We start from the raw sequence: 25,143 nt of genomic DNA on the forward strand, positions 1-25,143 counted from the left end.
GATGATGTCCTAATGACATCCCGTGTTTGCTGTTAAAATGGAGACTGCTGCCTCCATTCCTCAGATTCTCTTTAGGATTCCCTGATTTGACCTACATGCTGGCCTTTTAATGAGATACTCTCCAAAGCCTGCTCTGTAAAAATTTCCTATTACATCTGTGTCACTTTGGCTCTGACTATCTGCAATTGGACTGTGTAGACAGAAAAGGCCAATAGTGAAGAAAAATGGAGTTTCTCTCTGCAGAAGTTTTAAACGTATCTTCAGTGCTTTCATAAAGGTAGCATTTTGTAAAGGTGGTCTTCACTGATATGGTAAGTTTCTGACTGATTTGAGTAATCTGGAGTTTAAAAACATAACGATGATCTAGCTGGCCTTGGCTGAAATGAATTATTGCTTTTAGCACAAAATCTTCTTTTGAGGAGAGGCTGGTGGTTGACTGGAATTCCTGCAGATTCTTAGGCAGGAGATTTGTATCTTTTCATCTGTTTTCAAGAAGGAGAAACAAGTTATAAAAACCACTTAAAGGTTCAGTTAAGATTTATTCTGGCTGCATAACTGCCTCCCATAATAACTTTAATATGCATCATCCTGAAACTTCTAATTGGCCCTGGTGTTGGCAGGGCTTTCAGACACAGCAGAATCTCCAGTGTTCAGCATCTTTTAGGAAGGAATGTAGCCAGAGAAGCACAAAAGATGAAATGGCTGCCTTATAAATTCTGACTGACCTTGAGAGTCCTTGTTCTAACAAGCAGGAGGATGCTGTTGAAGCCGTCTAGATGAGACCAGTGGTAGGAGTTGTGTGTAGGTGGGCCATGGGTGAGGTAAGAGGAGAGGATGGGGAAAGGCCTTGTGGGTTTGATGGGAGGAGGTGGTTTCATTGTGGCACATGTACCTACTTAGCTTGTTGTTTCTGTTGTTGGTTGGAGTCTTGTCTGTACTGACACTGATTAATTTTTTTTCTCATGGGTGCTTGTGGGGTTGGGCTGTGGTTTGAACTAACCCATTTTGTCAGAGCTGGTTTCTTTTTTTAGGAAATTACCCCAGTCAGTTGTTCCTCTCTGCTTAGTGACTGCCTGGTCCCTGTGTGGGTGCTCATCAGACAGATCAGAGTCTGACTGACTGGGAAGGTTGAAATTTTCCATAGCTTCTCCTCTGCTCTCCTTTTACCTGGGTGGAGGTGGAAGCCAGGCTGTGCTGGGGTTGTGTGGTTTCTGTGAATGATGGAGGACTGTCATTCTTGCTCTTCTGGGCTGTCAGTTGGACACCTTTTGCAGACCCTAAATTCCCTTTAAAACAAAGCATTTGGCTTAGTTTATTTAATTCCATTAAGTAATTTTCCTGCTAATGCATAATTATCTACAGCAGTGACACTCGTCTATGCTTTAATTATCACAAAGCCACACAACTCCCCCTTCCCCCTGCCTGGAAGTTGTCGCTTGTGCAGGGTGGTTTTGCAGAGATAAGTGTGTAATACATGGCAGTGCTTTGGGTCTCACAATACTCAGACAGTTGCTGATTGCTAAGTGTAGGCAATAGAAGTGGCAAGGATTTTGGTCTCAGTCTTCTGATAGTGGTTTTTTATCCATGTGGAGTGAGAGATGTTGGGAAGGAAAAAGCTTATCAAAACTTCATAATACTGGCTTGAAGATAAAGATGTGAACAAGTGCTGATTGGAAGCATTAAGCTTACAGGTGTTGGGAAAATTGGAAGCATAAGTATTTGTTTTTCTTTTGAAGAAATGCAAGAAGTGAAGCATCAGTGGTACTGGGCAGCAGCTCAAGAACCCTGTTTGTGTTTAAGGAAGCTTCTTTGTATTTATATTTATTTTTTTTTCTCCCCCTCTCTGCTTTGTTACTGACTCTTTTTGGTAAACACCCTCTCAGAGTGCAGAAGAGCCCAGTAAAAATTACTGATCCAGCCAGTCATTGTGAGGAAACAGAGATTCAGGGTATTTATTCCTGAACTGGGAGAGGATGCATACTTGAGTGAAATACCTGCTGTTTCTTAACACCACACGCTTGTTTGTTAAGGAGTGATTTTGTTAAAGGAGAGGACAAGGTCAGCCCAATCTGAGTAGAGGTTATGTGGGCATTATGATACTTGTGTCATTGAAAGGTAAAGGTCTATTTGGGAATAAAGTGATCTTTAAAAGATTTCTAAACCCTTGCAAAATGAAGGCAGAAAAAGCCGGAGGGGGCTCATAATTGTACTTCTTCAGTTTCACAAAGCTGAGAGGGCTGGGTTGGAGACACCTCATTTAACTTGCAATGATGCGCTGAGGTTTGTGGATGAAGAACACCTGGAGCCTGTGTCAAAAAGAGAGCAAATCTTGAGAGGAACCAGATAGAAATGAGGATGGTATGAGGAAGCAAAACCTATGTATTATCTTACAATAGATGGAAATGAGGCCATTTGTTGCTGTTATCTGCTGGCAGAGATGTTCTGCCAACTACCTTTGTTTGGAACTCTGGCCAAGACGTGCAGTATGTAATTGTGCTCCAGCTTCTATCCTGACTGAATTATTAGGATTGAAATTACATTTTTTCCCATACAAAAGCACTGAATTTTTTTCCTTTGTATTGTTACGATGAAGGCAATTTTTGGTTGCTGACTGTCAGGAATGAGGAAGGGAGGACCGTATAGCTTGTGTTACAACATGCATTCTCAGTCTCTACTGCACCTGGCTGGCAGCAGTGGCACCTGTTTGAGCAAGATTCCTTTGGCCTAGAAGTATGTTATGTATTTTCTTTGGCCCAAGGACACAGTGTTAAGTATGTCACTTGAAGACCTTGCAGCTTGCTAAACTCTAAATCTTACCTTCAATCTGATAGTTGTTTTCTGTGGTAATTACCACAATAGTGGTTTATGTACTTCCCAAATATGTAGGCTGGCATAATATGGTGGTCAGGTTGGCTTTCTTCCTCTCACGAAGAACTGTACTTCCTGAAGAGGTGATATACTCACCCTACATTAATTAGTCTTGGGCCTTTCTTTCTGGGAACCTGAACACGATTGACAAATTTCCAAATGTCTCTTCTCTAAATGCTGTTGGTTGAAATACCTTTCATATCAGGCAATGGGTGATAGAAAAAATTTAAAGTGACAGAACTGATACCCAGAACGGTTGTTGGATTTTTGGTTTTGTTTACAACTTGCCTGAAAACCTTCCCATAGGAACACAGGAGCAAACATTGACTTAGTGGCTTTTCTGACTCATCTGATAAAATCCATTTGCCAGGGTTTGATGTTTCCATCATCTGCCTATGTTATCTGACTCTCTGGAGCTGTGCTCTCACCTTTGTAATTCACTTTCCAAGTAAGACTGGGATTGACATGCCACTTAAAAAAAAAAAATTCTAGTTTATGCAAAAATGCAGAGGAAAACAGGGAGATGATGAGAACTTCATGGTGGAGGTGATGGAGTTCCATTGCCTTACTCTTGACTGACATGAGTGAGATGCAATGTGGAAAAAGCTTTCCTTATCCACATGGCAAGGGAGATTGGTTGGTCCTTGTGAGGAGACTGCTGCAGAAAAGGGTGGGTGACTTATTCCAGTGGGGCAGGCATAGGAGAAAAAATAGTAACAAACCCCATGAGCCTGGGGTTGGGGTAAGAGGGAGAACGGCACTTCCTGGCTTTGTGCGCACGTGATGCTTTTGCCTCCTCTGAGTTTGTTGGCAGGTGTGGAGAGAAAAGATCCCAGCCTGGCAAGTCAGCCACCAATGTGGCTGATGATTAATTGCCCTTTTTAAATTGCAATTATGTCAGTCACAGAACCTGTGAATATTAATTCCAGATTTGCTGCTTGAAAAAGTGAGCGCTGATGAGACGGGTCCATTTTACTGATGTCTCAAAAGTGGGACAAGTGCTGCAGCCAGTAGTTATTACTGAAAAGAAAGGCTGCTATGATTCTTAGCTTTGCTTTGTGTCTGTCTTGCATATTCTTTTCCAGTGTTTCTGTTCCCTTCTTCAGAATCCTCTCAGTGCTTTCACTGGATTTTCCACACTGACAGTAGAAGGTGGCAGGCTGACACCCAGAGTGAGTTAATCACCGCAAGCAATACAAGTTATCTTGGTTTGGTGGATGGCTTTCCACCATTCCTGCTGCTTCTTGAATCCCTTAGAGACTTAAGAATGAAATAGGGATTGTGTTTTTTTGCTGCTCCAGCTCTCTCCCTTCATCTCAAATGAGTGTAACCATTCATTCCATTATACTTGGATCTTTTGAGATAATTTTCTGATTGTGCCCTGTTGGAAGGATATTAACAGTCAAGCGTCAGTACACCATGACTATTTTCCTTTTGGTAATCTGCTTGAATACATGGATGATGAAAATCTTCTGCGGTTTGGGTCTTTCTTATCAGTCCTGATCCTGTCTAGTATTTTCTGCATGAATCAGGACAAATTGTTGCATCCTGCTTGTGCAAGTTTTCTTGGAATAGTAGTTATATCAAAAAGTCTTGTCATGTGTTGATATTCACTGAGATCTTTGAAGGTGAATAGTGTGGTGTGTTTTTAGTAAACAAAAATAAAGCCTTTCAGAACCATCTGATGGTTTTTTATGCTTTTTGTTTTTTAAAGATTTGCCTTTCATTTAAAGCTTTTCCAAGTTTTCAGTTATAAGTGACTTTAAATACCAAGTTTTCTCATAGTTTGCTCATGGGGCTGGTATATGCTGAGTTACCAAAATGACTAATGATTTGTAAGAAACAGAATTAAATGGTGGAAGTTGCGCAAGTTATCTCCCCTGTTTGTTCTTCTTTTAGTTCTACGTATTGTGTGGTTTGTGTAAGTTGATTGTTTCCTGAAAATTTTTCAGAATGGAGGCACTAAAGATCTGAAAGTGTTTGGCATGTGAATGTCAGCTTATTACTTTAGTTAATGACTGTAGTTATTGTCCTGTTGAATTAAAGGCACTATGTGATAACCCCTTCAAATCCAAGAGATGTGACTTGCAGGCAACAGGAGGGCTGTTGTACTTCTGTGTCAGACTGCCATTGAAAGGCTAGAGAAGAATTAGATGCAGCAGAGTACAGAAAAAAGTGCTTCCAGTTTTTGCTTGGTGTGGTCCTTTCCTGGAAGACATCTAGCAGGCAGTTAAGTATATTTTGGTAAAGACTTTTTACCAGCCTGGGTCAGCATCAAGAGCCAGCCTAGGACAGCAGGTTCCATGCATCATTCTGGCTTTTCTGTTTTCCCCATTTTTCAGCTTTTATAATTGAATGTTAAATCGCCTTTCATTTTGGAAGGCTCCAAGCAATCTTGTATGACAACTGTTGCCCTTTGAGGTGAAAATGAATCATTTTGTTTTATGAAACAGGGATGTCTAATAGTGCTTTAACAACCAAATTAGTTTTTTTCATCACTAGTTCTTGTGGGTGTTGTTTTTAGCCTCCTTCTCCTTGCTGTTTCCCTGGTGCACTTTGTCTTTACCAGTGTAGTAACTGCTTTGTCCAGTGCTTAGCTGATGGCATGTAAGTGTGGTTATCACATGAGGAAGTGGTCATTTTCATGACTGCTCTGAAGAGATATCAGAACTGCCAGCACCTCTGGCTTCCCAAACTGCCATTTATTGCTACGGAGTCTGCACTTAAAAACCTGTTTGCAAAATGCAGAGTTTTCAATAATGTCTGGCTGATACAGAAGTTTCCATTGCATTGTAGACTAGAGAAATCAAAAGCTTTGGTCTCTATTTCTGTTTGGGTAGTGTCTGTTTTCCCCAAAAATGCTTTGAAAGCTTTGTTTTGTTATCAGAAACTGAGCTTTAGTTTCATGTTACTTGTCCTTAGGATAATATTCCTAGCTGAATGGGGACTCTGAACATTGATTTTAATTAATTGAAGTACTTTTGAAATATGTATTTTTTGTTCTTAAATTGTTTCAGTAGGATTTGTTTCTGTAGGACTGTGGCAGCACACATTGCAAACCCTTCCTAGAAGACACTGCCAAGACACTCCCATTTTAGATGGCACCCAACAGACAAATCCATAGCCTGCTGCTCAGTGGTGTGAGGTGTGTACATTCCTTCTGTTGACATAAGGTGCAAATATCAACTCTTCATCAAGAAACGCCAAGGAAAAGTCATATTTAAAGACTATGCAGTATTAGAGGTGATTTCTGTCTTTAACAACATGTCTAATTGTCCTTCACAGGGGAATGGTATAATACTCCAGTGATTTATCTTGAAAAAGAATTTAAGGGAACTGGATCAGCAACTAGAGGTTTGGATTCAGGAAGCTGAGGTGTTTTGGAACAGAATATGCTGATCATTGCCATCATGTCAATAGTTTTGATTTTTGGGGACTAATAATGGAAATGAATACTTGCAATGGCTCTTTGTCTGTTGCAAGAAAGGAAGATTTGGCTGTAACTCCTAATGTGACTTGAGAGAACTACCAGTGTTGTGGAAAGCTTGGAAGCAGAAGGGAGTCTGCTTCTGTGTGTTGGGACCCTATTTGGTGTGTCCATGTTTCTTCCCCAAAATGATGTTAGTAGACTTGGTCTTTTTTTGCTTGGCAGTTCCAAAGCTTGTGAGTTCAAGATAGGCTTTTCTTCCTTGGGGGCTGTGGTTTGAAAAGGATCCTGTATTTACAGCTTGAGTTCTGTGACCAGCATGGTGAGGAAGGTGTGGATGGAGGAAGGTCACTTCATCTGCTGCCTGCTTTATTTCTGTCAATGTAACGAGCTTTACAGAGACAAGTAATATTTTGCAATTGAGTTTCTCTTTTAAAGACACTCTGATGCTAATGTTGATTTAATAAGGTTCTCTCGTTCTCTCTCCTTGCTTAATTTGAAACGTCTAATTTTGTGCTTCACAGTTCTGAACACAGAATTAGTGAGGGAAGAGGAGCCGGAGGCATGAGGAGCAGAGTGCCACACCAGAAGTTGCCAGGGGAGATTGATTCAATAGAGTGAAAAGGTGCAAAAGGTTATATGTCCACAGCTCAGAACAACGTGATGGTGGTACTAATGAGAAGGAGAGCTTGATCCTTTAAAATGTTTTAAGATCTCTGTGGGTGTATAACAAACATTATATGGAAAAGGGAGCATTGGAGTGTTGGTTTCTTTGAGTGGATTTTTCTTTTGATTTTATACCTATGTAATATATAATATATGACAGGCAGGAAGGATAATATTCTGAGATAAATAGACATTTTAAGGTTTTTATTTTAAAGGTTGTTTTGTTAAGTGTGGCATTTATTTTCAGAAATGTTGAGAGGTTATGAGAGATTGTGAATTTGATCTGGCTAATTTATTTTGGCTGAACTTGAATGTGTGTTTTTCCTGCTAGAATTTTATGCTTGTGGAAGAAGCTATTGATATCCATGGACATTTACTTCCTTTGTCTTGGGGAGAAATGTAAACTCCCCAAAACCACAGTGCCAAAAGATTATCTAAAGTATTGTACAAATAATAGTGGTAGTGAAAGCTTTTTCTTTGCCTCCTGCTTTGTTAGTGTGCTTTTCTTCTTGCTCATAGGAAGAACTCCTGTGCAATGGAGTTAAAGCCTAATTTGCTTCTTACTTGAGTTGGATGACAGTTCTTCACACAACTGAGCGGACAGTGTAAAAGGAGTACAAGATGTGTTCAGCTTAGTTTTATGATAAGCTGCCAACATGTTTCTTTGAAAACCTCATTAAATTGCAATTAAATCCACAGGAAAAAAAAATTAAAAATAGGCCATCTCAGTGAATACTTGATAGATGAGTTTGTGGTTTTCAATGCTGGCCAGGGGCATGATCTGCTTCTTGCTTCTTACTTAGTGAGAGCTTTGGTGAAGTCTGACCACAGAATCACCAAAAAACAGCTGCCAGCACTGGAAGCTGTGAATGATGATCTGCTGCCTGGGTTTCTATCATGCCCTTGGTCAGAGAGAAGTATTTGCTTCCCAATTAAAACTATGTGTAAGACCCCTACCCCCCTTTCTTCTCACATTGGTTCTGGTAATAGGACCTGTGCTTTTACCAATTGCTTCTGCTGAATTTGATAGCTAACCCTGGCATCTGCAGAGTTATCTCAAACATTTGGCTGGGGAGTGCACTTGACCAAGCAAGCCTGCATAAGGAATGAAGTTTTATGCCCAACTGTTAATATAGATTCTAAAAGAAGTTCGAACCTGCCTTCAAGGGTTTCTTTTCTGCTTTCAGTGCCTATAGTGACTAGTCTCCAGGAATATTTATCAGATCACTTGCCTGTCTGGTTATTTCCAGTCCATTGCGCTGGCCAACTTATTTGATCAATAAATCAATCAATCAACAGGTTCTTAAAATTACTTTCATTGACTTTGGGGGTGTAACATACAAAAGAAGTCTACAGAAAATAAATGATTGTATGTGTCCCAACTATAATTACAGAGCAAACAAGTGGAGATATGTTTGTAACTAGTATCTACTACAATAAATACAGCAATCTGTCTTTAGTATTCTGTGATACTATGTTGTATTGACTCTTTAAATTTGCAAACTCATGGACCATGAATCTTGGCTCTCTCAGGTCATCTGAATGCTATATTTAGAGCATACCCTATTTTAAATCTAAATTTCAAGCTTCTTGCTTTTGACTAAAAGGTCCATAAATAAATACTTCTCTAGTTCCTTAGCATGTGACATAGTTTTTGAGCTTCAGGAGCTTCACTGACATCAAAACGTTTTCCTAAGGAAAGTTTCTCAAACTGCTTAACTCTTCCTGCTGCACCCTGTCTACGCCACCTTCTTCTTGACAATAGCCACTCTCCACATAGACCTGGTTCGTGATCCTTGTTGATAGACTTCTGGTACTGCTCCTTCATAGAAAGAGAAAATGCTCTCCTACCCTGAATTTTCCAAGCCATCTGCCTTAAGCAAGAGTGTTTTGCATTGCCCAGTAAATGGTCATTGAATCAGCTTTGAATTCTTATAGTTTTTAGAAACATTAAGCACTTGCACAATGGGGAAACTATTCTTTGCAATCTTTCCTATCAAATGGAAATCAAAATTTTGCTGGCGGTGACATAGATTTGTGAGTTGCACTTGATAAAATCATGCCCTGGAGATTTCAATGTGAAAATAAAGAATGCAGTTTTACAATAGCCTGAAATCCTTGTTGTTGCTGAATCTACACTCTTCTTTTTGCAGATGATTTCATTATGATATACTTGGACTTCATTAAAAGATGCAACCTTGCAGCATTTTCTCTTATCACAGCCTTGAGAGGAGCCAAGAGTGTGTGTGTTTGAGAGCCAGTATATTCTCTTCCTAAAACACACAATGGGTTGCAAGTGCTTTGGAAGCAAGAATCAGAGTCTCTAGTGGACATTTTGTCTGTAGCTCAAAACCACAACTTAATTGGCAGGCTTTTCATAACACTGACAGTGGCCTAGGATGTAGGGGAATGCTGCAGGTAAAGATGGAGGTACCTTTCAAAATTGGTTGCAGGGAAATTTAGTGCTGACTGCCTTTGTGTCTTAAGTGATTGGAGAAATAAGGGAGATTGAGATCAAGTTCCTCACTTTTATGCTTTTAATTTCCTGGGCTGTCTCTGATTATTCTTTCCGTGTGTTTTTATTCATAGGTAACACCTTACTGCAAGTGTGATTATGTATGTAGACTACCCCAGACCATTTATTTTGAGTCTCCTCATGCTTTATGTGGTCCTTCCAGTAAGGCTTTGGAATCCACACAATTTATACTAAATGTTAATTACTGTATGTATTTTCTTCGTGCATCTTGGCAAGTTGGTAGCTTGGAATCTGCCCCCAGAATGATACTCACCCTGTAAGGCTGTGTAAGGTGTGCTTTGTGCATGTCTGGGATGAAAGAGCAGGGAGAAGAGGAAAATTTTCAAGGCTATCAAAAGGATAAAAACAAGCTGTGTTGTTTGAAAGTGCACCTGATTCTCTACCTGCTGAAGAATTCACAGACAGAGGATGCATGACCATGGCTGAAGGCTTTCAAGAATTTTCTTACTCAAGTATGTAATTATGACAGTCTCTCTGTATTAAAAACCAGCCCCAAAGTCAACTGCATTTCTTTTAAACTGTATAGTATTTGAGAGAATAACTTTTAAATTTTAAAAAAATAGGGTTTTAATCTGGTGGCAGGAAATTTGTATTTGTTTTACTGTGCTAGCCTGTATCCATTGTCTGGTGCCTATAAATACCTGTTTTGTTCAGGGGCAGGTAAAAATTGTGTGTAGTGTCTGAGAGCAAATGTGGGAAGGGAATTCCTTCTGAACACACAGAGTTCATAATTTTTATTGCTTGGAGGCACATGGGTTGATTATGAATGCCATCTTGATTTTTCTCAAAACAGTGGTTGTGTGTGAGGTACTATGTTTGACTCGGAAGCTAATATATTTGGTATTTAGGAATCTGGCAAGAGAGAACTCTGTCCCCATATGCAGGCACAGCAATGAGATTGGGATGTAGGCATGCATAACTGTTATTTTCCCCCGTCTGTCCTATCCCTAGAAAGCCATATGCCACCCTCAGGCTAGTGTAATGGGAGTCTACATTAATGATTATGAGCTAGAAATAATCCAAGAAGAGTTGAGTGGCCTTTGTTTTTAGCTTTACGAGAAATACCTCATTGACTCAGTCTGAAATATATTCTGGGATAGGAAGTCATAATTAATACAGAATTTCATGGTGCCCTTTCATGAAGTTTTAGTTGTTGATTTTTTTTTCCTTGTTCTAAATTGGTTAGGGACTTGGAGATTCTTAAGTCTAATAGGCAGAGTAGGAATTTCAGCAAGAAGGTAAAAATTTAGAGCGAGTTGTTGACTCACCTACTATCAGAAATAAGCATCTGGAGCATACATCTCTAGAGAACCTATCCTCTGCAAGATTTCTAAAACCATTGAATGCCTTGTCTGTTGGCTGCCTACAAAATGAAAACTGTATGTATGCATGTATAGAAGTGTGATGGGAAAAGGAGAATGTGGAAATGGGCTGGAGTATTAAAGCAAGCCATGAAAGCAGATGGTTTACTTTGGGGTTTATAAAATAGGTTTCTCTTAATTATGTTTTAAATGAAAACCATGAATGGTCACCACTGCAAACCTATTTTTAGCTGTGCCATAAGTATTAGGATGCAGTTGTCCCTGAATCATAAAAGGGCAAAAGTTTTTTGGCTGCTTCCCATCTTTATGTTTATAGAATTGTGTATGGTCTGTATGCATTACAGTTAAGCAATTTCATCACAGCCTTTCCTCAAAATTGATTGCTGTTCAGTGACTCTTCTCTCTCCCCATTGTCATTTGGTTACATCTCAGACTCTTATGACATTTAATATTGATACTGCTTTAATTTTTCACTAAACTGGAAGAGTTGAAGAGTCTGGAGTGGATACTGCATGTCTAGATATATTCTGTAAATAGTTGAATTCCTCTGTCATTGTGGATCATGATAAATTTAGAGCTGGATTATTGCTTTAAGAAGAAATGACTGTTTGCTCATTCAGTGAAGAAGTCTGGTCATCAAGATGTTGGAATATGCTGCAGAGTTCTTCAGATACTGACATGAGTGCAAAAGTTGTTGCCAACAGCTGTCTTGGGTTTTGGGCACCTGCTGCCTCTCATTTCTTGCATCTCCCACTCTATCTTCCGCTCCCGAAGCTGGCAGTGCCCCTAAAAATACTTTGTGTTGAGTTCTTAAGTAGGAGATCTCTACCAAGCTGGTAGTCTGGATTCATGAGTCATCTGCACTGCAGTGAAATCTGTTCTGTGACAGTTATTGACTATGGCAAGGAAATGGACTTTAGGGCAAAGCTGGTTCCAGTCAGGTGGCAAAGGCATTGTCCTTCCAAAGGCTGCTGCCCTGTGCTGATCCTTCCTCCCTCCCTGCCAATCACAAAACTGTGTTTTGATTGCTCACTGCCATTTTTACATTTCCCCAGAGTGTGACAGACTTGAGTGGTGTGAATGATGTGTAAGGGTGATGTAGTGTAGTGAGTCTGGGAGATGTTGCTGGGAATTGCCCTTTTGAGTGAAATACGATTTTAGTGCTGTTTTCTTGATTCCATTGGAAGTTGGACTGTTGATACGTATGTGGGAAGCACCCCCTGCCTGAATAATCAATGCTCAAATGTGAATTTTTCAGAAGCACAGATGTATTACTCATGTTGTTTCCAAATCCAGCCAGAGTCTTCTCCCAGGTGTCTGTATGAATCCCTAGGACAGAGGCTGCTGGTTTGGCCTGAGATCCTGTTTCAGTAACCTTTTGCTTCTGATACAGTTAGGAGGAATATCTTGACTGGGTTTTGACCTCAAACAATTAAGTCCAGTATTTATTCTGGTCCCTGTCCAGTGGATTACCTGGAAGAGAAGAAAAACCCCTTTTCAGCAGAACCTTTCAGAAGTATTGACCAAGGGTGTTGAAAGATGACTTGTATCCCAGAGCTGGAATTATAAAACTTGTAAGCTGCCATCTGGGAGCTGGAAGCTCATTTAGGAAGCAAGGAAACCAGATATTGCTAGTTTATTAAATGGGTTGCTTAAACTTCAAAAATATTAATGGACAGGCTGTGTCTCTTGTTATCAAAACTGGTAAATGCAGGTCTGCAAAGAGATCTTGGCACATGCTTAGAAGTTAGCAAAACTTTAACCAGTAGCCCTCTTGAGTTTTCCTTTTTGTGCTATTTTATTAGTGTATTTTATTTAGTCAGATTTTTTTTTTCCAATGCAGCAATTTGTACTACTACACATTCTAATTTTCCTGTTTCCATTCAGAGGAGGATATCTATTCCTGTTCTTGGAGTAATAATTTTTTCCTCTCCTGAAGGCTGACAGAATTAGAAGCCTTGGCAGTACATGCAGAAGAGATGCTCTGTGATTAGTAACAGTGTTAAATTCTCTTGAAGCCCTAATTCTGCTGCTGTGCATTGTGTCTTATTGGGCACATATTGGTGATAGTGCTGGTTCCTTTTCCTTGCTCTCTCTTCTCAGCCCGTCCAGTGCCACTGAGTTACTACCTTCGGTGTATTTTGTCATGCAAATGTTTGTCCACCAGGAATGTATCAGTTCATGGCTCAGGCACCCAGGGAGGACAGATGTACATCCAGTAAAGAGTTAGTGGTGTACATGACCTACTTGCTGAAATAATAGCAGGCACCATGAAGAGTGCTGTGTTCCTCCTGTCCATCTGCTGAGGATGGACAGACTTGCAATTGCTAAAATGTAAAAACAAAATTAAGCGCATCTGTCCTGACTGTAAAAATCATCAGGAAGAAAAATGTTACTCAAATCATGTTTCTGTCAAGATTGGTCAGTGATTACCAGTAAACACCTGTTGTGTATTGGTTTGTTTGGCCAAGGACTTGATGCTGCTATATCAAGCCTGTTTGCAGAAAGTGGGGGGGAATTGGCTTCCCTCAGTTGGAATGTAGATGTTCAGTTCCAACTCTCTGAACTGGTGCAAAGGATGAGGATGGACGACATGCATATCTGATAACACATCATCCCTCAGTTACCTGAAGTAGTCACTCTGTGCCATTAAAATGATGGCAGATCCCATAAAAATATTACCCTCAACCATCTGCTCCCTCTGGCAGTGAACTATGACCAAGAGGAAAGTTCCTTGTGCCCTGTCAACTCCCCTCCAATAAATAATCATAATGAAAAAAGGCCAGCCATTCTGAAGTTCATGCTTAGCCAATATGCTGCTGATTGAAGGTAGCCCTGAGAGGCAGGGAAGGCTTGCAGCCCTTGACAGCAAATGAGAGCTGTGCCTGTCTCATAAATGCCTTGGCTTCAAAAGGAGGTGGTTATGGGCATGAAATGTTTATCATCTTGTACTTGCTTTCCTGCTGCTAAGTTACTGTGTAAGTAAAAAGTAGTAACAAATGAAGAGGAGGCAGTACTGCAGGCTGCTTTATCTGCTTGTCTGCACACTTAAATAGACTTGTAGACAAAAGAAGGAGCAGGTGGAGGCAATGTAGCTTTGACAGAGGTTTGGACTGTTCACTCAAGAGGTTTTCAGTTGGCTATGAAGGGGAATCTGGTTGGGAACCTGATCAGTCAGCTGGCTTTCTGCTCGGAATCACTCTTTGAAATTGTCCATGGAAGAAAATTACTTTCTATGTTGGTCAGTTTGTGCATTCAAAAATGGCCTTTAAAAGATTACTTGTTCTTGGCACATAATTGGAAGTGGAAGAGTTGTTGACCACCTCCTTTTGAGTCTGCCCATCGCTGTCACATTCACTGGTGCATGTCGTGTATCATCATCTCTAACACTGTGCAGCACCTTGCGTGGCTCCCTGGAACTGGCTGTGTCCCAGCTGCCGTTGCTTAGTTCCCACCCTACATGGAGGTCCTGCAGCAGGCTGTGGGCACTTTGCTCTGGGTTTGGTTTAGGGGGTGCATGTGCTTTTGTTTTGCTTTAACAGCGCAGTTCCCAACAGGGGACAGCACTGCATTGCTTATGATGCTTGTCATTTTAAAGGAACTTTTCTAAACTTGTCATCCTAAAAGCTATATTGCACAGCAGCAGGCAGCCTCCAAAAATCACTGATTTCTCTTTTTCTTCTCTTTCCCTTCCTTTCTATCTTTCACTCTATTCCAAGCCTGTGGATTTGGACGCCTGGGTAAGCTCTCTTTTTTGTCTGGATCTTGCTTATTCCAAGTGTCATGTTGTTACTGCGCCTGTACAGATTGTTATTGCTGAGCACAGATGCAGGATTTTATTTTCTGTCATTACATTTTAAAAGGTGTTCAGCTAGAAAATTGCATATTATTTCCTCCATAAAGATTTTCACTGGTTCCTTTTGTGTAGCTTACAGCTGCTGAAACCAAACTTGATCTGGCGATGTGTATTGTTGGCTAAGAGAGCAGCAGAAACAGGAGGAAATGAAGGTTATACCAGTATTGCTTTTTAAGGCCATGAGTTTCATCTGGTTTCTAAAGTAGAACCTGGTCACCTGCCTTCAATAGAATGAAAGGTAGGACAAAAAGCCAGTGATTTTGTAGACCTTGTATCTGGAACAGTGATTGCAGCTCCACGGTAATAGTGATATTTCTGCTGATGCCAGTGGAGGTTGAGTCAAGGCTCCCCTATGGCTACTTACTTGGTACAAGCCTCCCTGTAAAGGTCTGCTATTCAGTCTTGGGCATGAAGTACACAAATTGCCTCTGACTATTTCAGTGTTGCCCTTTCAGCTCTGCCATTCCCTTTAGACTTGGCCAGGAACATGCCAGCTAGCTAATTTTGGAGTTAGCTCTGTTCTTTAGTGAATTGCTGTCAATTCCTTCTTCTCATCTTGGAGTCCTTAATAGCATTTGTTTTTCTCCCCTGCCACCTGGACTGCTACCAGGACTGGAAGAGACTTGGGAAAGCACGAGGTATTAGAATTTGCAGTTGTGAAGTGTGGCAAGCTGAGGTGCCCAGCCAAAACATCTCTGCTGTGCTGCTGCAGAGATGTAACCGCATACCTTTGGGGGAAGCTGATAACTCCTCTCAGCAAAGACAGGATGATGTAGAAACTAGGCATTTGATAGACTTGAGATCCTTTCCTTTATCCTTGTAGCTTATTTGCCTGGATTGCTGCTGACTGATTATCTAGGCATCATCTTGCTAGTTTGTCTGTGAGTGGTGGAAGTGCTTTGCCAAGAAGATAAATATTTTTGCAGTAATCTTGCCAAGTGCTGTGACTTGCCTTTTAGGAAGTACTTTATAGGCTGAGGTTTGGACTTTTCCTTCTAGCTTGAGTTGCCCTTTGCAGAGAGAGAGTTTTTGGGTTTTTATCCTCCAGTAGAGTCTTCTCCATACCCTCTTCCCAAATCCCAGAACCCAAACAGTACTGAGAATAGAGAGAGGCCGATGGTGGCTGTCAGCTGTGGGCTGTGCTATCACTGCACTTTATTCCTGGGTGCCGCATTCCTTACTATCATCTGACCCTGCCAACAAGCCTTTTTTTTTTTTTTCCCAAACAGATTTCTGCCCTTGTTTTCATGTTTAACAGGGTGATGAGGTGGGACTGTGATTAAAAATAATAAAAATCTGGTGATATTTTGGGGAGAGACAAAGCCAAAGCTAATCTGGGAATGGCTATAGCGAGAGTGAAGCCCAGCTCTAGATCAGTTGCACGGTCTGATGTGTGGCATGGTGTCAGTTCAGGACAAGGCTAAGAGTGTCTGGTTTTGTTCATAGTGAATGAACCAATAATATTTCATTACCTCAATTAGGAGCTTGTAAAATATTTCTTTTGGCCTGGCCAGTGCTTGATTCCTTTAGTTGAGCCAGTATATAATGTATAGCTTTAGAAATGTGCTTGCACTGTTTGTTTCTAAAAGGGTTACTTTATAAAGGGAGAGAAGGAGGCAGAGAATCACATAACTCTGCCCTGGCTTTTTGTCACTGTCCAAGGCAGAACTGAGATAACCTGAAAAACCTTGGGCTGCAGAAAAAAATGTGAAGATAAAGCAGAGGAAAATTTGAAAGGGCACCCAACCAGTCCATGGATCCATGCTCATGGAAGCTGTAGCAGCATGTTGGTAGCATGCCTTCACTGTCCTTTTGTAAGAATGCAATCCTTGTAAATTCTGACACCATCGCAGGGGATTCTTGAGCGTTTCCTGAATACATCTTATACCTAGCTTTTGTACAGAGGGCAATGGCCAATTGCATATGCATTTTTTTATAAATACATTCCCTTTTCTAAGTTTTGGGTGCATTCCTGTGTTCTATAGCTGAATATGCTCTTTCTTCCCTGTTTGTGTTCATACTTCTTGGATATCACACTACCTGTGTTCTACACATCTTAGGTGTCGTCTCTGGGCTTTGGTCACCTCTTGCACAATATGTTCAAACTCCAGTGTAGTTGTGCAGCTTGGAAGTGAAATGCAGCTTTCTGATATCTAATTTTCAAATCAGTGTGTTATCATGCATGTTTTCCCTTCTCCTTCCTTTTTTTAGTTCTAAAGGCCTTTTTTCAAAAAGTGTATTGATGCTTTGTTTGGCACTTGCAATCTCAATCCCCTGTGAAATTGTAATCATCTCCATAGCAGCCAGTTCTGTCTGGGACATCACAAGCTTCTGACTTCAGGTAGGGAATAAGCAGCAGGACTAGAGGAACTCTTAATAAATATCCTATATTCGTTCAAAATGTCCCTAGTTGCCTAACCCAGTTTGGAACAGTGAATATTTCAGATGACACATGCTCTACTATACTGTTTGTACTTCAAACATCATCATAAAGTGTACTAAAGTTTTTAGTAATAACAGCTGGGGATAGAGGGAAACAGAAAGCAACTTTGAAGCAGATCTGTCACAAATAGAGTGTTTCTCTGCATACTTCAATGCACTGGAACAGCAGCAGCTCTTGAAAACAAGCAAGGCATTGAAAATGTGTTTGTGTTGCAAGTACAACATTCCTCTGTAACCCCTAGTTCATCATACATTATGAGTGATAAGTGGAGCAGTGGGGAATAATATGGGAGAAATTACTTATGGGGAAGAATGGGGAGTACTCTGAGGTTATAGTCTGCAGCTGGGAGAAGTTTTGATTCTTTAACCTCAGTTTTGCAAGACCCTGGGGAGGTGACTGACAGAATGTCTGTCTGCTGCAGGGTACATGGGTGTGGAGGCATTATTCACTGCTAGCTCCAGTGGGGTCAGCTTGGCAGTCCGTGGGTCATCATTGTGCAGAGCAGTACACCCCTAACGTGTCTGCATCTCAGCACCCTACTTGAGAGATTAGGTGTTTGGTTTGTGTTCCCTTGCAGAGGGGTTGTAAGGATAAATGTGATAGATTTCTTGGTGGATGATGCCAGGCAAACTCACAGGTTGGAAAGCTGAGTGAATGTGAGGGTTTGTTCCAGAAACAGAATAAAGCCTCTTGCACACTGGTATTGTTATATATATTGATTTTGTACTTCCAGAATATCAACTATCCCAGGAGACTAGCACTGATACATTATTATTTAAATTAAACAGAAACTTTCTTGAGTTTATAAGAATTCATTATTTGACTCTCTTTTTTTTTCTTCCATCATATGATGCACCTTCCATCTAAATCATGCAGAGGGGTCAGTACTGTCTTACTCTTCTTCCTCTTCCTTGCTTATTTTCCCCTTAAGGAAATACAAGTCACTTGTGGAGTAATCTGATTTTATGGGTGTTATGCAGAAAACCTGCAGGAGAATTAGGGTCCTTTGTTCATCCACCAGACCACCCCACCTTCTTACATGTTTCATTTTATTTGAAATTGCTTAGTCCTTTTCTATGTAGAAGATGGGTTCAGAGGAGCAGCTATGGTTCCTTTACTAGAAAATGGTTATAGTTCTGGCACTTAAAAAGTACCCATTGGTGCCCCTATTGTTGCTGTGATATCTCTTTTGTTAGGCTGCATGTGTGGGGCAGCTCATTCTCATCCCTCTCCCCATCCTATTCCAGCTGGTTTGCAGGTGGGAAGTAATATAGCAGCTATAGGTTAAAGCAAAGTCAGAGATTTTGCTTTTAATCAAGTGCCTTTGAGAGAGAGAAGATTTAGATACGAGTCTCTACTGCTTGTGCTTTATCCTGGTCCTGTTTTCTGGGACAGCAAACATGGAAACCAAAATATTTATTTTTCTTTAAAAACAAACAAAGAAACCCACATCACCACCACACCCCTACAGTCTTTCTTCATATAATCCTTTTCTTGCTTGCTTATCAACCACCCTCACTGCCTAGATTAAAATCTCTTCTAAACCCTATTATACCACTGTATTTCCATCAGCAGGGGAGCAGAAAAAGGGACATGCACAGCAACTTGCTTTCAGATGTAATTTTTCTTGTTAGCAATGGCTTTTGGCCGTAAAATGACAAGTCTGAGCCCACGGGGATATTGCTGTCCCAGCTGCTTAATCATGCTGGACCAGCATTTTCTGTGGTTGTACCATCATTAGAAGTTAAGAGAATGTTGCTGGGATGCTGTGGACTGGCAGGGTTTGTGTCCATGTTAAACAGGCTAATCATTCTGGTTTTGAAAGGTCTTCTGCCTGCTGTTAACTTCCGTGGCCCCAGAGATTTTGAGGTGGGATAGGGGATGAAGAACAACTGCCATATTTCCTTGCTATTGTTGCTTGTTATTTTTAAACTTCAGAAGTTTGATTCAGTTCCATCAATGCCATGTTTTCTTAATGCTAGTTCAATCTAGAATCTAGGGGTGGGAATATAATGAGGAGATGCTGGCTGTAAGGAGCTTGAAGGCTACAGCTGTTGCTGTGCCCACACAGACTTTTTAATTGAGCACTGTTTAGCTGATGAATACCATATTTACTGTTTTGAAAGTGTCATGCTTATAATTTGGAAGATAGAAGAGAAATATTCTCTGACAGCCATCTCCCCTCTGAGTCTGCAGCACCAGCCAGAGGAACTGTGAGGGTGCTGATGGGGAATGCATAGAGAGCATGTGGAGAGAGTACTTAATTATCTGGATAGTCCTATGTATGTCTGTTGTAGAGTAGTATTTAATCCTTAGAAGCTTTTGGACACTCCAAGGGGCAAGGGTTTATAAAGAGGAGGATTTGAGGGGATTTGTTGGGGTTTTTTTTAAGGTGAAAAACATTTGAGTAATAGCTGTCGTGATTCATGGAAAAACAGACATGGATAAGATGGAGTTCTGAAAAAGGGAATGGGAAAGTGTCACCTTTCTACGATTATATGTTTTCATTTAATAAGAAGTGTAAAACCAAGGGTTTGAGTTCGAGTATGATGCTAATAATAAGAGCATTTCAAACATCAGGGGATAATCCAAAATGAGCTGCAATTCTTAAGGTTTGTAGTTCCACTGATGGGGATCCCATGCACGAGTCCTGAGTAGTGATTTTTTTAGTTCCTTCCAGTCTGCATCTCATGTGCTTTCTTTGGACTACATTGTTTATTTTTAATTTCTTCTACTGATGCTGTTTTCTTGTCCTTCCCAGGCTATGGAGCTGCAAGATAGGGAGGCAGAGTTGAAGTTACAAGAGGCCTTCTATAAAGATCAGTTGGCTCGCATTGAGAAGAAGGTGAGGCTGAGTTGTCTTTATTACTGGCCCCTGTAGGGGTAGGACATGGATCTGTGTGGATCCAAAAGATAGAGAACCAAGATCTGTTGTGCTGCAACCTGGAACTGTCAGCTGACAGTGTCTTTTCTGCCCCCCACCCCTCATACAAGTGATGAAAAAGCTGTACAAATCTTTTGAGCAATTTGCGTTTGAAGATAAAGATTTTTTTAACTGGATGATTTTTTTAAAAAGATTTCTGGTATTTCAAACTCTATTATCTTTTTCACCATGGGATTTAGGTGAAAGCTAAATTGATAAAAAACAAGCAAGTGCCCTGCTTTTTATTCCTTTTGTTAAAAATCCTTTCCTTAATAAAAAAAAAATCAACCACCACAACATAAATTTTTGCTATAAATATGAATTAAAATTGTATTATTAATTTTTCTCTGGGGAGCAAAACAGTTCAAAGAGTGGTGCTGCAGTACACTGCCTGCTTCTTGCTGGATAAGCCTTTGAAATGAACGTGATTTAAAGAGACACTGTCAAGCATCTTTTAAGCCTGAAATGACCTTTGAAAATCCATTTAGGGATTTGAATCTCTCCCCTAAACGTGGGATTTGCTTCTCTGTTTAATTGTTTACTATGATGAGTTTTTAAAAATTGATGCCATAAAAATAGGAGCAGCCATGCTGTTCCTTATGAACTAATGTGTTCTTCACTTCCTGGCAAAATGAAATAATGTTATAAGTAGTCTTTATTTTTTAATAAATGTGGAGAATAATCTTCTCCAATTTGAAGCCATTAGGCCTCCTGACAGGGAGTTGCATGCATTCGACTTGTAGTTGTGTTATGTGAATAAAAAGAAATGCAAACAATGAAAAGGGTGGGTTGTAAAGAGTCAGAGAAATCAATCAGTTTTATTACCAACATGTAGCAGGCTGGTGAGTATGGAACATGGGAAAATTGTGGATTATAGAAACGGTAGGAAGCTGTTGGCGTATCTATTCCTCTTTTCATTCCCTCCTACTGTATGACTGTCCATGCTGCATTTTTTTGAGCTATCAGTAGTAAAACATGCCTGTGAGCAAATTCGCATGATACAATTTTGCAACACTTTAATCCGTACAATTCATTAAAAATAAACTATTAAAACTACCACTCGGTGTTGCATTCGTATTTTAAATTCTATTTCTAGATAATGGGGATTGTTCAGTGAAATTGCAAACAATCTAGCAGCTATCGTTCTAATTATCACAGTTGTCCATATGTTCATACGCAAAGGGAATTTTTGCAATTTCTTGGTCCCATGCTGTTTGCTTCTATTATGTTCTTCTCTCCGGATCTGGTTTCATGAAGCGGAAATTACAGGGAAAACCTCTGTGTCTGTCCTTTATGGACAGTGGAGTGGGGAGAAGTTTGTGTCCAGGTTTCATTGTCCTCTTTTTGAAATCTTTTGTTGTAGTTTGTGTTTTCAAGTCCGTGTCCCTTGCTACAGGAACACCTTTATAAACAATGTGATGGATATTTTAGTGCAGGATCTTCTTGGGGGGAGTAAGGTGGGCTGCCCGTAGTCCTATTCAAACTGCAGAGCTACAGAGAAACTATCTTCTAGTTGTTATGTGTACAAAAGCAAGTAGATAAAAAGAACAGGTTTTCTTTCCTCTTGAAACACTGGATAGATTCTGACCCTTAAAGACTAGCATTTTGCTGGTAGTAAAATAGAAGAATACCTCCAACAGTTAGTCTGGATTGGAGTGGGAGGTGGTGGGGGCTAGATGGGAAAGGTAAGAAATGTACTTGAAACAGTGTAATAAAGCTTAATTGTATTAGTTTTGAAAAAGGTTTTTGATCTTCTCTGAGGATAATTTTATTCCTATAATGGTTGGAAAGATGGAAAATGCAGCACAGAACAATCTTTTTTATTAGCTGTTGCTTTTATATAATTCTGCTTTTATTTGTTGAATACACGCAGACCTTGACATTTATTTATTTATTTTCCCTTCCACTGTGCTAAAGCTTTCCAACTCAGGCTTAGATATATTTTTATATATCTGTGTTTGTGTGTGTCAATATTAGAAAAAAGCTCTCAGTATGGGGATGGTGGGGGAGAGCTCTGAAATAGAATTTTGCTTTCTCTGCTGTTTTAAGAGGGGATGGTCACTTGAAGTGTGGTCACTGGTAGTTCAGAGGTGTTTGGTTGTGTGTGGAGTTAGCAAGCTGAAATTTCTCCTTCTAAGGATCAGGCTATCAGGAATTCCCCTCTCTCCTCCTCTGCTGTACCCAGGTTGGTTTTGTCCCCACTTCTGCATGATAACAGAATTCGGCAGTAGGAGACTTAGACATTTGTTTTTGAAGGATGTTTTGAACTATTGATATTAAAAACCCAGTACATTCCCAGTAGGATGCTAAAAGTAATTGTGTTACATACTCCTTACAACATAAGAGCTGCTCAGTGAATCAAACACGGAGACTGTCCTGTTTCCTCTGACATTGGTCAGTTTGCAAAGGCTTTGAAGGAAGAAGAAAAAAAACCATCGGCAAAACAAAGCCACAAAGAAAACTTTCAGAGAGCAGCTTTGAGAAGAGTCTTCCTAAATGTTGTCAGTTGGAGGCAGACACATGCCCTGCTGCTCAAAAGTTTATTTTCATTCAGTATTTTTATTCACTGGAAGTTGGATTACTGCCATTGTTCCTCTGTGCATCTCAGGCGTTTTTCCTGTATCTCTGTTTAGCTCTGTGCCTCCAACATCATGTGGCAGTATGTGCCAAGGTTAACTTATATACTCTATAAATTCTCTGTTATCAGTTTAAAATAATTTTTTTGCATTTAATATCCTTTATGTGAAAGAGATAAAATAAATTCTCTTCATTATTCATTATCTGTAGACTTCTTTTCCCTCTTTTACCTTCCCATTAAACTGAGCAGTCCTTACCTTTTCAGCCTCTGCTTGTGTGAATGATTTTTTCCAGGTTTCTCATTCTACTTGTTTGTCTTTTGGCACTTTCCCCCTAGCAGCTCTGTCTTTGAGATGTATTGACCAGAATTGAACTCAGTAGTTCCCTCAAATGCAGCAGATTGTGTGAATGCATTATCCTTTTATTTTGTAATCTCTGAAAAAGTACTGTAATCTACTGGACAGAGCACAGAATTGGAGGGAGAAACCCTGCTCATTTTCTAATAGCCGTTTCTCTTTTGGGAGTTTGAAACAATTATTTAGTCCATCTATCTCAGGTATTCCATCTATATGATGGAATAGCTTATAATGGGAGGGCAAAGTGTTGTGAAACAGTAAAGCTATAAAAATGCTAAAAAGGCTTTGCCTTTAGTTTTGCATGAGGTGAAGTATGGATATACCTTATTTCAAATGGATCTTGAGAAACTCAGTTTCTCCAGACAGTCTTATTAAAATTTTCACGGGGAAAGGCATGTATGAAAAAATAATTGCAGTATTTCAGGTTCTGGGATTTTCCCCTGCATCTTCTACTAAAGCACTGGAAGAAATGAGAACATGAGTGCAGCTGTTCTGTGTCACAGTGAGGATCCATCTAGTTCAGTAGGCTGGTCCTGGCTGTGACAGAATGTCCATGGATAACTGTAAAAACTGAACTGCTGGGAAAAGAGGTCGTGGAGTCTCCTTCACTGGAGACAGTCAAAGAGCATCTGGACACAATCCTGTGCCATGTGCTCTGGGACAGCCCTGCTTGAACAGGGAGGTGGGACCAGAGGACCCACCATGGTCCCTTCCAACCTGACCCGTTCTGTGATCAAAGCAAGCTTATTGGGGTACTTGTTCCAAATGCTTTGACCATCCTGACTGGTCATTTTTGGAACTTCTCCTCATGGATGTAATCCTTGGAGGGTTGTGAACCAGGACAGTGTGCCCAGTGCTGGAGATACGGGGGGACTGTGAAACATGTGTGACAGCTGTGTCAGAATCACTGTTTGGTTCTCTGTTTCTTTGTAGTGCCTGACACTTGATTTGCACTTCTGACTTGTGTTGAGCGAGTGCCACATGCTGCTGCTACTGGCAGCATTCCGCTGTTTTGTGTGCAGACTTGAACATACACAGTGGGTGTGCTGGGATTAAAGCAATGCTGGGATTAGTTGCTGGGAATATTCTTCCCACTGCACCCTTCGTTGTCAGTTTGTCAGGGGTTGTGTGTATGGGAAGGAATGGTGGGCTTTGTTCTGCCTGCAGAGTGGTGCATGCTTCTTAGATATTTTTCTTTTAAATCAAATTTTGTTGAATAAATTCCTTGCAGAGGATCATTACACTGGTAAAACCCTTCATCTTCCTCACTTTAACTCTGATTGTTGTAGTTGTGTTTCTGTCTCTTGGGTCACTAGTATATTTTTGTTTTGGAGTGCCTGGAATATTTTGGTAATCAGGAAAATGAGAGGGAAAAGCTCCTTTGAAATGACTGCTTCTTACATGATGATGTGTGATTGCAGGGTTGGAGCTGGTGATACAGACATTCCATTCCACACCTGTGTTTCCAGTTTGACTGTCTAATCTCCAATAAGTAATCCAGTAATGAGATCTGACTAATTTGTTATAAGTGGTTAAACTTCTAACTCTGACTTGTTTCAGTAATTTTACTCTCATCCATGTAATTTGAATTATTTCATAAAATGTGTGTCTTCTCTCAACTGTTTTGAATGAGGTTCTGTACTGTAGAGTTCCTCTGGGTAGAAAGAATGAGAGTTAAGCTAGTAATCTGTAGGGAGAACCTTAGACACACTCAACTTGAGAAGCTCAAGGTGATTTTTCTTCATGCATTTATTTGTTGCTGAGAAGCAGGGAGGAGATGGAGGGAGCTTATTGTAAATAGTTAACATATATACTCTCAGAGCTGGGATTTTTGTTAGGGATTCTGTGTATGCTTTGTCCTTCTTTCTCCAAGTAGTAGAAACGTCCTTTAAAAAGTATCATAAGAGAAAAGTGCAGTCTCTCCTGGAACCCTTCAGATGCCAGGAGATTTCACTTAGCATGTTAATAGTATACTTTGTCCCAAGTAAATATTTATTTGACTCCTTTTGCTATTTGGCCTCTTGCTGAGTTTAACCTGACAAAAGCTAAGGGTAGTGCTACACTGCAACAAAAACACGGGCAGTGCTTTGGAGTAGTGAGAAACAGTAGAGAAAGGCTGAAGGTAATCTTGGAAGATAAAATGAAACTCCTTGCTGTAGATGATGCCTC

General features: G+C 40.3%; 1 protein-coding gene across 6 annotated transcripts in view; it reads left to right on the top strand.

Annotated features, from left to right (window-relative positions):
- CHCHD6 (coiled-coil-helix-coiled-coil-helix domain containing 6) overlaps positions 1–25,143 on the top strand; it is a 110,393-nt gene that overhangs the window by 18,164 nt on the left and 67,086 nt on the right. For 5 of the 6 annotated variants that reach the window (XM_058844811.1, XM_058844813.1, XM_058844808.1 and 2 more), the window contains exons 5-6: positions 14,539–14,559; positions 19,880–19,963. In XM_058844811.1, the coding sequence (XP_058700794.1) occupies positions 14,539–14,559; positions 19,880–19,963 (105 nt within the window). The remainder of the gene's footprint in view (positions 1–14,538; positions 14,560–19,879; positions 19,964–25,143) is intronic. The other variant, XM_058844809.1, reaches the window with a different exon arrangement.

Source organism: Poecile atricapillus, chromosome 9, assembly GCF_030490865.1.
Source record: "Poecile atricapillus isolate bPoeAtr1 chromosome 9, bPoeAtr1.hap1, whole genome shotgun sequence".
Classification (NCBI taxonomy): domain Eukaryota; kingdom Metazoa; phylum Chordata; class Aves; order Passeriformes; family Paridae; genus Poecile; species Poecile atricapillus.